Genomic DNA, 16,187 nt, shown 5'->3' with positions numbered 1-16,187 from the left:
CCCTACAGCTGGTCCCGGGGTGTTATTACCATACTTACAGGACTTCCAACACACACACCCCCGCCCCGCACCCGAGGTAGTCTCTGCTCCATTTGCTGATGATCCCCAGTCCCTGTAGGGGCAGGGAGGGTCACACTTGCTGTTGGGACCCTCTTTCCACACTCCCTAATCTGCTCATTGCTCACCACTGAACATCAAGCATCAGTTCAAGGCAGCAGACTGATGGTTCGGCAGTTAAGAACGCTTATGCACCGGGTGTGGTGGTGCACGCCTTTAATCCCAGCACTCAGGAGGCAGAGGCAGGCGGATTTCTGAGTTTGAGGCCAGTCTGGTCTACAGAGTGAGTTCCCAGATAGCCAGGGCTATACAGAGAACCCCTGTCTCGAAAAACAAACAAACAAACAAAAAACCCACTTATGCTCCTGCCGAGGACCTGACTCAGACCTCCACAAGCATCCATATGTACACGGTGCACATAAGCTCATCTGGGTACATGCATATAAACATGAATTCAAAAATTCTTAAATGCAAAAGACTCAGTAGAAACCCCATCTCCTCTAGGAGTCATCTCTCTTCTCCTCATACCAGTGGTTGCTCCCCAGGGTCATGAGGCACAGGGCAGGCCTACCACACTCTCTTCTACCAACCTGCCATCTTCAATTAGGCGGACCTCATGATCTTTCGCTCCAGTATTCCCAGTGCCCAACAGAGATATATAAATGGTAGATTAATTAATTAGCTAATTAATTAATTTGATCCACAACTGACACATCCCACAGGTGTCAGGAGACATAACAAGAGAAGACAAAGCTGTTCTCCTTGACACCAACTGCTGTTTATGCAGTAGTGCCCCGGTTGAGCCATGAATCCACCCTCATCTGCACTTCAGGAAGTCTCTCTTTCTGGTAACTGGCAGCCCCTCTCCATACTGCCTTACTTTAGACATAGTGTTAGAACTTCAAGTGCTCATTTGCAGAAATATGACAGATGGGTCAGATGTAACTTTCAGCTTTGTCACGTGCCCCTTATTGTTGAGGGTTCTCCATCTCCCGTTGTCCTACTTAGTTTTAGGTGTCACCTTGACACAGTCCAGAGTTAAGCGAGGAAGTCTTAATTGGGGACTATCTAGACCAAACTGTCTGAGACATTTTCTTAATTGCTAATTGATGTAGGAGGACCAAGTCCACTGTGGGCAGTGTTGTCCCTAGGCAGCTGAGCCTGAACAGCGCCTGAGCATCGTAAGAAAGCTTACTGAGCAAGCCAGGAGGGGTAAGCCAGTAAGCAGTGTTTTTCCATTGGTTCCTGTATTAAACTTCTGCCTTGGCTTTCCTTAGTGATAGACTAAATCCTGTAGGCAAATTATCAACTTCCACCCAAAGTGGCTTTTGGTCAGTGTTTTATCTTTAAAAAGGAGGTGCAAACTAGAACACCTATGTTTTATCTCCTTGTTTCAGCAATGCGCTCAGTCCATGTGGTCCAGTCATACTGCACCCAAGACCCTGGTTAACCCACTTCCTGTGTCACAAATGACTGCTACAATAATCTGACTGGTAAATCGTGTATCTCTCAGGATTCTTGAGATGAAAGCACTTACAAAGAACAATAGGGCTTGCGAGATGCCTCAGCAGCAAGCCAGACAACCTGACTTTGATCCCTGCAACCCACAAGTTGTCCTCTGACCTCTGTGCATGTGACCCTTCCCCTATAGATATATTTTTTTAATGAGTATATCCACAGGTCACTGGAGGTTCACACCCCTCACTAGGAGCAGGTCTGTGAGTTCAGTACCTTGTACCCTGCCTATGAGCTGTACTACATCATTGTCATTCATTCATTCATTCATTCATTCATTCCACTTGAAGTGTTCATTGATCTAACCTTAGCCATGAGCCCTATTTGGGCTACAAAGAGGCATCAAGAAATGGTCTGATCCTTTGAGCTTTTGGATGTTAAATGGGGGAGGGAGTGTCTCACAACCCACAAGATAGGTGAGGTGGTCAAAGGCTGGACAGAGGAGAGGTGGTCCACTACAGCGCCTTCTTGCCCTTCAGTCTACGTGGACTGCTTTTCCTATGGGCATTATCTCATTCCAGGTGGATCTCATCTGCCTCTTGCTTCACTGTCATGGGATTCTTGGGCGTGTCCTGCTCTTCCCTTCCTACTTTATTATTAGGAATCATTGTTATCAATGTTTCCCGTCACTCTGGGTTATTCTCTCCCCTGCAGGATTGCTAATCAGGCTCATGACTTATCTCACCATTGCACCCTGCACTCCCTGGAGTCCAGTGGAATCAAGTCTCAGCCACCATCTACAGCGGAGGCTGGCCAGCCAGATGCATTAGTGAAGCCTGGCCACTTCACATGATCTGAGCCCTGGGTGTTCTACACAACTGTTAGGGGAACCACCTCTGGGGTTGTTTCTCCATGCATTCTGAGAGGAGCCGTCTGTAATCTTTGTGTGTGTGTCTTCTCTACATCTTATGCTGGCAACTTAAAAAAAAAAAAAAAGATGAAATTTTATCAAAAGCAGTTTGAAAATTTAATTCAGCGACTCTCTTCTCAGCCTTAAGAATCACCCCAGAGATCCCACCTCAATAAGTTCTCCGTGGAACACTGGCTCTGATCTTTAAAAAAGTCTTCCAGATGATTCAAATGGGCAGTCAGTGTGAAGCCTAGGAGGTTAGGAAAGCATCATTTAGTGTCTGCAGGGGACGGGTTCTGGATCACCACAGGTATGTGGATCTGGATGCTCAGGAGCCTGGTATAAAATGGCCTACTATCTAGATAAGATTTACCTACATCCTCTCACCTCTAGATTGCTACGCATAATATCTAAAGCAAATGGTTGAATTTGTTAGGGATTAATAGAGAAAAGCAAGGTTTAGAAAAATGAGATTTAGGGTGAAGGATTGAGACAGGATCTATTATTATAGCTCTGGCTATCCTGGATCCACTCTGTAGACCAGGCTGGTCTCAAACTCAAAAGAGATCTGCCTGCCTCTGCCTCCCTAGTGCTGAGACTGAAGGCGTGCTCTACCACACCCAGCTACAGAGTGCAATTTTCTTCTGATTTTTTTTTTTTAAACTAGGGGTTGAATGTGTAGAATGCATGCGTGCGAGCATGTGTTCGTGCATGCGCGTGCGCACACACACACACACACACACACACACACACACACACCTTCCTCTCTGTCTCTCTGTCTCTCTCCCCCCCCCCTGTAACTTTTTCTTTTCACTTAAAGCATGATCTCCCATGGGAATGAGACACTCTAGTCTACATCCCCCCAGTGCTGGCTGAACCCCAAGAATTTGAGCAGTGTCTGGCTCCATCGTCTCCATGACACCAGTGACTTCATCTTGGGCTTCCTTCCACAGATACACCCTGGGACTCCTCCAGAACCCGTGGGCTGGGGGCAGAGCCAGGAATGCCCAAGCATAATAGCTAGTTTACGTTTGGTGGAGGAACTGTGTTTAGAATGGTCTGCTCACTTACTACTCTTTATATAAAACTATTATTCAGTCTATTTTTGTAACTTAACCGAAATGTTGTCCATTTCCTCTTTCCCAGCTGAATCCTAGCTCTTCCTTTATAGCTCTCCCACCCATGCATTTAGGCGGCATTTACTAAGGTTACTGTCTGTCCCAGAATGATACAGGCTTGGCAGGCAACATAGACAGATGCAGGAGTAGACCATGCACCTTCGTTCCCAGCTCCCACGGGATCAGGTCATTTTCACATTAATGTTTTAAAGGAAACATATTGGTATTTAAGTTGGAACTTAACCTGGAAATGAGAATTTATTTTGCACAACTGTGTGTTAATGATTCTTAAAAAAAAAATTAAAGACAACATCCATACCATCACAAAAGGCTATCTTTCTAAAATGTTATATGGATGTAAACAACCCTAGCTATTTTACTCATGGAAGTAATTAATTACACATATTATACATGGCTCTCTGCTCTTGGTCCTACTCAAGCTGCGTACTGTGTCCAGCCACAGAGGGACTCCCCTACCTCAGTAGATGCTCCCTTCTCTTGGAAGGCTGGCATCACATGGAAGGGACTCATTTGACATCATCTAGTTCCTGTGACCCTGGATGTTACTGTGGGGGACATCCTGGCGCCCCTACAAGTTCAGATACACTAAGAAGACAACATCTGCACACATACCCCAGCTTCCTCCCACCTCACATTTCCAGAAATATATTTGCCAATATTCCCATGACTCTGCAGATTGACCTCTGCCCCCAGCCAAATTCTGCCTTCACTTGGCAGCTGGGGCACACAAAGGAGTAAAGTGTGCTTCATCTCTGAGGGGCAGTGCTGCTTAGGGCCTGAGCAGAGGATGGCTCAGCCGATTGCAGGTGCTGTGGTGGGCACTGAGCGGATGCCCACAGCCACTCACCAGCCATGAGCTTTGCCCATCCCAGGGATGGCATGCAATGGAATGTAGCAGTGTCTTGGGCTTTCACAGTCCCCTCCCCTTGGAGCCACGAGCAGCCTCAAGGATCCGGGCTGGCTCCGGTTGGATTTCTACCGGTAACAGGGACTCTTGGGGGTCTTCTCGCTAATTCATTTGCTCTTATCCTGTGAACTGGAATTTCTTAGGATTCTTGGTGCTCTTGGCCTGTTATAAACACCCACTTCCTGGAGTGTGTGCAGTTTACTTTGAAAGATTTTTTTTTTCTTTCCTGCTAATACTGTTCTTTAGTATTCTCTTCCACAGGGAATAGTGGGATTGACAACTTTCTTACTGAATTAAACATGGAGGAATAAAAGGTGTCTCTAAAATAAATGTCTAAAATAAATGTCTAAAACAAAGTGTCTCTAAAATAAATGCCTCCTCCCATAAGGATGTGAAAGGGTTGAATTTTAATAACCACCTGCCGTGGGTCACTCTGTGATTTCACAACCACCACATGGAGTAATGGGTTTGAAAGAGGAGTGAGGGAAAAGTTTTCCCGTTGTGGAAGAAGCGGGTTGGAAAGAGGGAGAATTAGATATAGATCAGAGGAAGCTTCAGGGAACCCAGACAGAAGCGGATCAGCTGCCCGGGCACACATGGGAAAGGACTGAGAAACCCGGGAGCCATCCACGGGCACACATGGGAAAGGAGCCATCCAAGAGAACTGTCACTGGCAGGCACTGGCAGGGCCATGCGAAGGAGCAGCACAGAGAACGCGCTCGAAGCCAGTTGCTCTCTGTGGCTGACGGTGATGGTGGGGAACACGGACAGATGCAGCCCGGCTCAGAACCCAGACCTGAGCCAAGTGGCTTAATAAAACTCCACGAGAGTGATGGGCTGTCCATAAAGATACCTCAAGAAGCTGACATCTCTGGGTTCTGGTGGCAAGCTCACACATGGTGCAACTGTCTGCATATAGTGCCTATCACTGCAGCCGCTTCAGACCCAGAGGGAGACACTGGGGGAGAGAGGAGCCTGGGAAAGGGTCATGGGTGATCCTTTAGGGGAAGAGAATAACAGAACACTCCTCTGCTCCTGGAGTTTCCCCGCTGGTCCATCCCGGGCACCCTGCATCTGCTGAGAACAGTCTTCTTGCGTTCCTCGGTGGGCCTTCACTGCCTGTTCCAGGAAAAGGTCTCTGTGTGCCCTCTAAAGTCTACGCTCCATTTCTCACCCTAGCATGTGCATCAGAGACAAGCCTGGCTTAGTGGGTGCTGCCAACTGGCCTTCCTACCTGTCTCACTGTTCTGGACCCAGTGGTGCTCCCAAGAAGGTCCTCCCTGTGGGCAGGTTTATTGCTGACTGAGGACCTTCCACCCATAGAGGCTGTGGAGGCTGCAGCAGGCACTCCTGAGATGGTTCTGACCGATGCTGGGGTCAGTTTCCTTGGTGACAAGGCCTCCCCCTTGTGCATCCTGAGCTTTCCCTCCAGAGCAGAGGATGGAAGATGAGCCACACCCAGTGGGGAATTTGCCTCCCTCTACCCAGACCAGAGTCTAGTGAAGAAAGCACTGGGGAGGGAGCTGCAAGAGAGGAAGCAGTCTCAGAGGCAGGCAGAGCTACACACACACACACACACACACACACATACACACACACACACACACTCAGCTGCGGACAAGCAGGTGTCCCCAGGGAAGCGCTCCTTTTCCATTCAGTGGCTTCCTGAGGTTTTTATTTTCTCATATGTAGCCATACTTGCTACTCCACTGAGAAGGGGCCTGTGGAGGTCAGAGTTCAGATGGAACTGTGTGTGTGTGTGTGTGTGTGTGTGTGTGTGTGTGTGTGTGTGTGTGTTCATGTTCGTGCATGTATGTGTGTATATGAATATGTATCTGTGTCTGTGTATTTGTATGTGTATGTATGAAAGTGGGTGTGAGGATGTGTGTGCCTGTGTATGTCTATGTATGTGTGTGTATATATGTGTGTGTGAGAGAGAGAGAGAGACAGAGAGAGAGAGAGAGACAGACAGACAGACAGACAGACAGACAGAGTGTGTGTGTGTGTGTGTGTGTGTGTGTATGTGTATATGTATACAAGTACGCACACACTCATTTATGGGGGGGGTGCTGGGGGGGATGGAGAGGGAGAGGGAAAGAGAGGAGAGAGGGGAAAACTTCCTTGAAAGCAAACCTTGCAACCCAGAGTCCAAGATTTGGGGACCTTCCCATCCTGCCTTTGGTCTACAGTCATGACCTCTGGAAACAAGTACCACCTGTACTGGCGTCTGCTCACTGGAGGGACCTGGGTGGATGTGGAGACAGCCTCAAGGGCATCTTTAGAGAGTAGTTCCGGTGCCTCTGTCAGGATTTTCCCATCGCTAGCCTCCTGTGCTCAGCTCCACCCCAGAGAACAGTGCAGGAATTCACAATGCTGACCTAATTGGTCACTATTTTCTGGAAATTATGGGAGTTTCAGAGTCTGCTTTTCTTCTGTGAACTTGAGGCACCATAGGAGTTTTAGGGGATTTTTTTTTTCCAGAAAAATCTAATTCTTTCGAGGTTAAGAGCCAAATAAGTGTCCTTGGTGTCACATGACCTCTATCCTGTAAAGAAGCAGTGGAACTCAAGGAATTCATTAATCTGATCTGGTTTGTAGTCTAGAAACAAAGATGTTGTAGCCAAACCAACCAAGAGTTGCTGAGATTCTCAGGAAAGCCTTCTTCCTGTCTTTCTCCATCCCAGGCCTGCCCAGGGGGAACCTGTGTGCTGAGAGATCACATTCCCATTTCCTCTTTCCAGCTTGTGGGCTGGGAGATGTAACTTAGGTCCTCAGGCTTGGCAGAAAGAACCTTAGCCCGTTGAGCTGCCTTGCTGGCCCTCTTCCTTGTTTTTTGAGACAGTGTCTCTCACTGAGACCTGGGCTCACTAAGTAGGCTGGTTGACCAGAAAGCCCCAGAGATCCATTCCCAGCATCTTACATGAATCTTGTGGGGTCCACCGGTGGCTTCGTGCTTACACAGCAAGCATTTTAACATCTGACTACCTACCCTGTCATTTGTCTTGATTTTTGACATGGAAAGATGTCCCTGTGATTTAGTCTCCTGAATTCATGTCCCTCTTTGGATGCTGGAATCCGAACACCATTATGAGGATCCACAGAGAGATGTTGCACATTCTCCACATGTCTGTACCCGGTACCCCCAATTTAGTCCTGGGCTGAAAGCAATACAGATTCCCAGACAGAGCTACAAGAGGAGGCCACTGGGTGTTGGGTGTTCATGGAACAAGTAAGCCCTTTGGGCAGCATAGGATGCACCCACCTTTTCAGCTATCAGGAAGTCAGAGCGGAGGGCCTCTCGGGTACAGATGGCACCAAGCAGGAAGGTGAAGATGATGTAGAGAAACCACCTGCAAAACCCAAGAGAAAAAGTTGCCACACTGCCCAATCCTAATCCCACCAAACCTCAGTATTCTATGGGAACCTGTGTCATGAAATAAGGCTAGCCATGGAGTCATGGAGAAGCCTTGGAAGGTGCATCTTGTACTCTTTCTCCTCTATAGAGTATTTCTTGGCCAAAAGAAATCAAGGTAGCAGTGGTTTTAATCTTATATTAAGGAAGGATACTGAAATGGGGAAATGGGAAGCCCAGCTTCCAGGACTTGGCCAGGGTTGACCTGCTGTCCCGCAGTCCATCCATCTTCCTCCAGTAGAAGAATTACCCAGTCATGTGTTGGACCTCTCTGGTCTCTAGACCACAGGCAACAGTGTACTTAAGTACTTTTGTTAACTTGGAACAAGCTAGTGTCACCTGAGAAGAAGGAACCTCAACTGAGAAAATGTCTCTGCAAGATTGGCCTGTGACCCATAGGTGAGTGTAGCCGGCATTTTCTTGATTAAGGATTGATAGCGGAGGGTACTGCCCACTGTGGGTGGTACCATCCCTAGGCAGATGGTCCTGGGTTCTGTAAGAAAGCAAGCTGAGCAAGCCAGTAAGCAGCATTCCTTCATCTGTCATCTCTGCTTTAGCTCCCGCCTCCAGTCTGACTTTCTGCCATGATGAACGGTAAACCGAGATAAACTGTGTCCTCCCCAAGGTCCAGCAACAGAAAGCAAAAGAAGACACAGAGGGGAGAATTAACAGGTGGAGTTGTAGCGTGGCTCTGCCATCAAGCTGTTCTGTGTGGGTGACTAAGTCACATGCCCCCGAGGTCTGCCCATTCCTGTCTGGGCCATGACACACAAGTCTCCTCTGACTTCCGGCTCTGTGTACAGCAGGACAAGCGCTAGTGTGGAACGTCCTCTCTCCTCCCTCACGCTCAGCTCTTCCGGATCTCTTTATGCTCTTCACAATGTTGCTGCCTCTTTTATACACATGGCCTGGCACCCTGTGCCTGGCTGGCAGCAAGGGACTCGTGGTAGTAAGCGTTCACGGGTTGATATTTTAACATTTTCAAGGACTGTCGTTAAAATAGCACAGGCACTGCCAGCTTCTCGCTACAGGGTTCTTTCTGCCTATGACCTTATTGAATTTCCGCACCTATTCAGTGAAGGCAGAGAGGTGCCCTCCCCACTGCACAGGGGAAATAACAGAAGACTCTAGAAGGTAAAAAAACAGACTCCAGGCCTTGTTAGTCAGATGACAGCAGTATAATGGGAACTAAAACCCCAGAAACCAGCAGCTGAGGGAAGGGGAGCCCCATGTCTGAGCTTCTGCTACTTGCCTAACATGTAGCATCTCCCTCCATTCATAAGGTGCACATATGACATGTAGACACCCCACATTCATTCTCTCTCTCTCTCTCTCTCTCTCTCTCTCTTTCTCTCCTTTCATAGAAGTTCAGAAGGCTGACGAATGGAACGCAGATGCTAATCTATGATTACAACATGCTTCAGCTCCATGTTCCCACCATGACCTGAAAAAAAAATCCCCAAGTTCAAAAGAAGGTGGAGAAGAGGCAGGGCAGTTGGGGGTGGGGTAAGGAAGGATTATTTTGCATTCATGATCCCCCTCCTCCCGCAGCATTCTCAGGCAGGACTGTGAAAGGGCAGCATCTGAACCCACCAGACGTGAATTTTCTAGCCCACCGAGTGTAAAAAGGAGGATTGGAATACGAAATAGGTTGGTCACAGCCAGGGCACTCTCAGAACAAAAGGGGCAGTCCCCTCTTCTGCCTGGGTTTTCTCTCCCATTCTCCATTCACCAATCACTAAGAGGGGAACTTACGAGACTCCAACAGCTGCTAGGGAGCCTAAGGGGACACTGTCAGCAGGGTCCCTTAGGTCTCCTCCCATGTTGAAGCCGGCCATGACTCCTGAAAGACACCCAGACAAGAGATGAAGTGAGGCAGGGTACTCTGTCAATCAAAGAGCTCTCCCTAGGGTGGTCCCTTCCTCTCCTCCTGGCCCTTCCCTGGAAGCTGTCATTTGCAGGAGTGCAGGCTGGCTGCCTGTCCATCTCCCTAGGCAACTGGGGAGGCATCTACAGGGACGTTGAAAGGGACCTTTGTGGATTGTGCGCTGAGGAGGAAACCCCTCCGGGCTACAAAAGCATCTTATCACTCCATGAAAGTGTTAAGGATGAGGGAGGTGTGCTCAGAGCCACACAAAGGTCCTGATGGGACCATGCTGAGCCACGCCTACTTGCTTAGCTGGGACAGTGCCCAAGTGGCTCAGCGGGAATCAAAGGCCTGCAGAGTTCTTCAGTGGCCAACTATTCCACAGAGGGTTCAAGCACTTCCGGGGTTAGGTATCATCCAGGGCCAGGTGTCATATTCAGAGCTCCCAATGACAAAAATCTGAGGTGAACCCTCTGCCAAATCTTCTTTACCATATTACCTCAAGTCCCAAGAACCCCGTGGAAGCATTTGAAAGGCAAAGGCACTTGGATCTCTCTGAGTCTGAAGCCAGCCTAGTCTACACGGCAAGTTCCAGGACAGCCAGAGAGGCCCAGGGAAAGGAAGCCTGCCTCAAGAAACTACCCATCCCCCACCCTCCCAAAAGATAACGGAAAATTAATTCATCCATCACGGTGAGGGACTGATGGAGAGCTGAGGAGGAGGGAAATGCTTTCTCTCTAGGCAGACTCAACGGAACAAAGTGTTCTGAAGTAGAGTAAGGGCCTAGCCCATAAGTGTTCTCAATCAATCACTCAGTGTGATGGAGAACGTGACCATGAAACTCTGACACAGCAGGGACACATGGTTTCACATGGAGCATCATGGTGGTTTGAGTAAAAATGACCCCCACAGGCCTCCATCCCCCCCCCCCAGAGGCCGGTAGGGAGTGCCACTATTAAAAGGCATGTTAAAGTAGGTATGGCCTTGTTGAAGGAAGTGTGTCAGTCACTGTGAGGGTGGGCTTTGAGGTCTCAGAAGTTCAAGCCCAGGCTCAGTGGCTCACAGTTCTCTTTCTGCTGCCTGTGGATCAAGATGTAGAACTCTCATCTCCTCCAGCACCATGTCTACCACATCCTGCCATGCTTTCTGCCATGATGATAATGGACTGAACCTCTGAACTGTAAAGCAGCCCCAATGAAATGTTTTTCTTTATGAGAGTTGCCTTCCTTGGTCATGGTGTCTGTTCACAGCAGTAACTAAGACAGAAGTGTCCCTGAAGGAGATTTTACTGGACTCAGGGATGACATGGGTTTGATGCCACTACTATTGACTTACATTTAGCCTACAGGGCTGGGTAAGAGCTTCATGCGAATTTTATTTTTGTTTAACCCTTAAAACAACCACATCAGAAAAGTGGAATGACTTTCTCGTTTTATAGAAAAGTTCTTAAAGAAGTTGGTTGAAGTAGCCTAAAGGCTCACATTTGGTAAACTGCAGAGCCAGGCTCTACCCAGGGGAAGCCGAGTCAAGGGGAAGTCTGAGGCCAGAAAGTCACAGGGTTCTATTTCAAAAGAACCCTGAATGTCCAGCCAAGACTTGGGTCTGCATACATTTTTGTCCCAGTGATTCTGCCAAGGTTACTGAGCTGGGCAGTCTATACAGCCAACGTGGCACAACCTGAAGTCACCTGGTCAAAGAGAACCTCAACTGAAGAATTGTCTCAATCACATTGGCCTGAGGACACATCTGTGAGGAATTACCTTGATTGGTGACTGATTGTGAAAGGGCCCAGCCCACTGTGGGCGGCAACATCCCTATACCAGTGGGTCTGGCCTATGACAGAGCTAACAAGCAAGCCAGTAAGCAGCCTTCCTCCATGGTCTCTGATTTAGTTTCTCCCTCCAGGTTCCTGCCTTGAATTCCTTCAGTGATGGGCAGTTACTAGGAAGTAGAAGTCAAATGTACGGGATAGTTTTATGTCAACTTGACATGAGCTATAGTGATCCAAGAGGAGGGAGCCTCAAGTAAGAAAATGCCTCCATAAGATCAAGTTGTAGGCAAGCTCATAGGGCATTTTCCTAGTTAGTGATTAATGAGGGAGGGTCCATCCCATTGTGTGTGTGGGGGGGGGCACTCTATTGAGCAAGCCATAGGGAGCAAGCCAGTAAGTAGCACTCATTCATGGCCTCTGCATCAACTCCTGCCTCAGGTTCCGGTCCTGTTTGAGTTCCTGTCCTGACTTCCTGTGGTGATGATGAACAGTGATGTGGGAGTGTAAGCTGAATAAACCCTTTCCTCCTCAGCTTGCTTTTTGGTCATGGTGTTTCATCACAGCAATGGAAAAACCTAACTAAGACACCAAATGAACCAACCCGCTCCTACTCTGATTTTCTTTTGGTCAAAATGTTTTATCACAGCAACAGAAAAGCAAACTAGAACAGGTATGAATAAAGACGTAACCAATGATGTTTATAAGTACTTGTATGGAACAGCAAAAATTACAAACTATTTCATGTCTGAAAGTAGTGGATGATGGTATATATTCACCTGTCAGTAAGAGGATGGTGGTGTGTCTGTCAGTAAAAGGATGGTGGTATGTCTGTCAGTAAGAAGATGGTGGTGTGCCTGTCAGTAAGAGGATGGTGTACCTGTTAGTTAGTACCAGGCCTCAGAGACAGTGTGGGCTGTGCTGTGACACAGAAAGGTAGCTGAAGCCATTGTTTAAAGAGACTTAGCAGAAACAGAACCTATGGCATATTGCCATTGCTAGCTGAGGTGGGAAGGGGAAAGGAGAGGGAAAAGGAGGGGGAGAAGGAGAGGGAGAGAGACACAGAAAGAGGGTGGGGAAGGACCTCAGTCCATGAAGTACTTGCTACACAAAGAGTAGGACCCGAGTTTGAGCACCCAGCACCCAGACAAACGGGGAATGGTAGCCATCACCTGTAATCCCAGCCCTGGGGAGATCAAGACAGAAGGAGCCTTGGGGTTCGGTTCATGCCTAGCCAGTCTAGCTGAATTGGCAAGCTCCAGGTTCAAGGAAACCTTGTCTCAGAAAACAGGATGGTGAACGACAGAGGAGAAGACACAAAAGGCTGACCTCTGGCCTTCACATACATGACCCCCCTACACACTAACACATGTGACTACATACTCGAGAGGAGCTAGGGAAGGCAACAAATGTTATATTATTTCTGCAGGCCAGAAGAACAGATTTTTTTCTTCAGTTTTTGGTGTGTATATTTCCACAGCATGTTGCAGTGATCACACTTTTTTTTTTTTAATCCTTTACTTGTTTGTTTCAGACAGAGCTTACCTTGAACTCTATGTAACAAAGGGTGACCTCGAGCTACTGGTCTCCTGAAGGTACCTTCCAAGTGTGGTGATCACGGGCTTATACCACTGCACTCACTGTATGCTGGACCAATGTTCCAACCGAGGCCGTGATTCTAGGCCAACGCTGTCAACTTTAGAGCTATATGTAAATTCAAAACAATTTTCCAATATGGGGGAAATAAGGTTGAAAACAGCCTGGCAGGCATATTTTCTTTTGACTCATTCCTTTTTTCCTTAAAGGAATGATTAAAAGGGTGGTGGTAGGGTCACTACATGTCTATATGCAGAGAGAATGCATCTACTCCAAGACTAAAAGATCTCCTGTTTGGGGCACAGAGATTACAGAAAACAAGAGGACCAGAAAGGACAGCCTTAGGACGCTCCTAAGGAGTCTCCTCAGTGCGTGGCCTGAGGCAGCCAAGCTTTGGGGATGGATGCTTCACCTCAGAGGCTTGAAGCCCTGCCTACAGATCAGGTGAGCACGTGGATGTGACACCACTTACCCTCCCATCCAGCAGGAAAACAGTACCGGAGGACCTGGAGCCTAGAACCCACACAACGAGCAGAACTCACCAGATCAGTGTCGAGAACCACAACCAATAAACAACAACAACAACAAAAACCCTCATGAATAAGTGTGGAGCAACCCGGTGGAAGAAACACCAGACCATGGCTGAGAGAACCTTGGAAAATAAATCACTAATTAGTTGCTCCTGCTACATCCAAGAGGAATGAATACTCTTCTAGCAGAATAAAATGGTGAGAAAAAAATTCCAACAGAAAAGAATAATTAGGATAAAAATGTGGTCATTAAAGTCAAAAATGCCATAGAACTGGGCTGGTGAGATGGTTCTGTGAGTAAAGGCATTTGCCGCCAAGTGTGAATCCCAAGACCCACGTAGTGGGACACACAATAAACAAACAGACAAATAAATGGAATGATAAGTTTAAATGCTATAGATCTGAAAAGTAAAATTGAGTGTGTTCCTAATCATGTAGGGCAAAAATATAAAAGGTAGGAAAGTTTGGGAAATCACAGAGAAAACTGTAACAGCCAGGGAACAGAGATAACAGAAACAGAAAAATAGAAGATCAAAGAAAGTTCCAGGGAACAGAAGTTTCCCCAAACTGACGAAGACTTTTGTCTTTCTTTATTCCTACTATGTTCCATCACACAGAATGGGTGGTGGGGTCCACACCCAAGTACATCACTGTGTTATTCCAAGAGAAATCCAAGTGTTGCCAAGGATTAAGCACCGGACATCAACAGGAGAACAAACGGCAGGCCACCATCGGGTCTCCTCAAACACTGAAGGCTAAAGACGCTAATTTTGAAATTTGTAGGGACAATTGTTTTTAAAGGAGAAGCTTAGCCAGCTTACCAGTTGAGTGAAAGTAAAGTTAGGCTAGCAAGAGCTCTGAAACTTCGGCTGTCCATATTGTTTCAGAGAAAGCCTTTAAAGTATGCACAACCACGAAACAAAAACATCGGTCGCAAAGGACAAAGGCGGTGGTGGTGGTGACTCGGGCTGCAATGAACGAGTTGACAACAGAGAGGGGAGCAGAGATGGAAATGGAAGGTCAGTGGAAATGGAAGGTCAGAGGCCCTGGGTAGGAACGGAGGAAGCAATATGGATGATAGTGGACACACAATGACGTTAAGGGGTGTGTCGGATGCTTGATTCACTGCAAGAAAGAGGTTATTGAAAATGCAGGGGAAAGTGAATAAAAGAGCTAAGGTGTAAATATGGGAGCTAAGATGTGACATGATCTTAACCAATGGGAGGTGAAAGGGACCGTGTTTGGCACACAGGCAATGCAGAATTCCAGCCATTAATTCGTTCTTCAGCAAGCGACCCACGTAGAGTCATAGGCACCTACCTGTCCCCTGGCCTTTTTTAACCTTTAAAACTGGACACAGAAAGAATACTATATCTGCAATGTGCAACGTGGGTATTCTATACTTTAGTGACACAAAAGTCAGGCTATAGCTACATGACATTCAAGAGGGAGGCAAGAAGGCTCAGTGGGTGAGGGAGCTTGCTGCACAACCATGACGACCCGAGTCTGATCTCCAAAACCCCCAAAGAGGTGGGAGAAGAGAATTGATTCCATGGAGTTGTCCCCTGACCTCCCATGCACTCCGTGGACAGGTTTTCCCCCCATACATGTTATAAAGCTTATAAATAAAATAAAAGAGGAATAGAGAAAAACCACTGTAATGTAGAAAACAAAAACCCTCAGTCTCACTCAGAGTCAATGGCAATAATACCCCAAGCTTCAACGAGACTACTGAGGAAACTTGAAATACAATTCAAGAATGCATTTTGGGTTAGCCATTAAGGCAGATAAGGGAAAAGCTAAGGGGAGAAGGGAAATACTAATATAGCAGCTGAAATACATTTTAACTAACTTTATATTCTATCTTGTCATCAGAAAATTATATTTCTAAATGTTTACCAGACAAGAACATAGTGTGAGCTGGAGAGATGGCTCAGAGGTTAAGAGCACTGGCGGCTCTTCCAGAGGACCTGGGTTCAGTTCCCAGAGCCCACATGGGTGGCTCACAGCCTTCAGTAACACCAGTCCTAGACGCCCTCGTCTGGCCTCCACGGGTACTGCATGCAGATGCTCGGGCATGTACAAGGCAAAGGTGCATCTAAAATAAGAAATGACCGACTAGGCCATCCTCTGCTACATATGCAGCTAGAGCCATGAGTCCCACCATGTATACTCTTAGGTTGGTGGTTTATTCCCTGGGAGCTCTGGAGGGTCTAGTAATGTGATTCTGAATACTAAATGAGGCACATTTACCTTATCTGGACATTTTTTAGTCTCTATGACATGGTTACATAACAATGAAGCTATTACAACTTATATGACTAAGAAAAAAAAAGTCTATAAAAAAAGCCTGTATGGTCTTGTTCCTCTCTTGCCTTCTTGCATCTCTCTTGTTCCTCCCTTCCCATTCCCTTGCCCACCCCCCTCTCTCCACATGCTCATGGCCAGCCTCTACTTCTCTTCTCTTCTCTTCTCTTCTCTTCTCTTCTCTTCTCTTCTCTTCTCTTCTCTTCTCTTCTCTTCTCTCTTCTCTTCTCTTCTCTTCT

The 16,187-nt window shown here is 47.2% G+C and overlaps 1 protein-coding gene across 2 annotated transcripts in view; it reads right to left on the bottom strand.

Annotated features, from left to right (window-relative positions):
- Slc12a8 (solute carrier family 12 member 8) overlaps positions 1-16,187 on the bottom strand; it is a 153,598-nt gene that overhangs the window by 52,985 nt on the left and 84,426 nt on the right. For both annotated transcript variants that reach the window (XM_021209883.1, XM_021209885.1), the window contains exons 6-7: positions 9,636-9,723; positions 7,731-7,818 (exon numbers count right to left, since the gene is read on the bottom strand). In XM_021209883.1, coding sequence (XP_021065542.1) covers positions 7,731-7,818; positions 9,636-9,723 — 176 coding nt within the window. The remainder of the gene's footprint in view (positions 1-7,730; positions 7,819-9,635; positions 9,724-16,187) is intronic.

Source organism: Mus pahari, chromosome 12, assembly GCF_900095145.1.
Source record: "Mus pahari chromosome 12, PAHARI_EIJ_v1.1, whole genome shotgun sequence".
In the NCBI taxonomy this organism is placed as follows: domain Eukaryota; kingdom Metazoa; phylum Chordata; class Mammalia; order Rodentia; family Muridae; genus Mus; species Mus pahari.
This window is presented reverse-complemented; position numbering and strand designations above follow the sequence as displayed.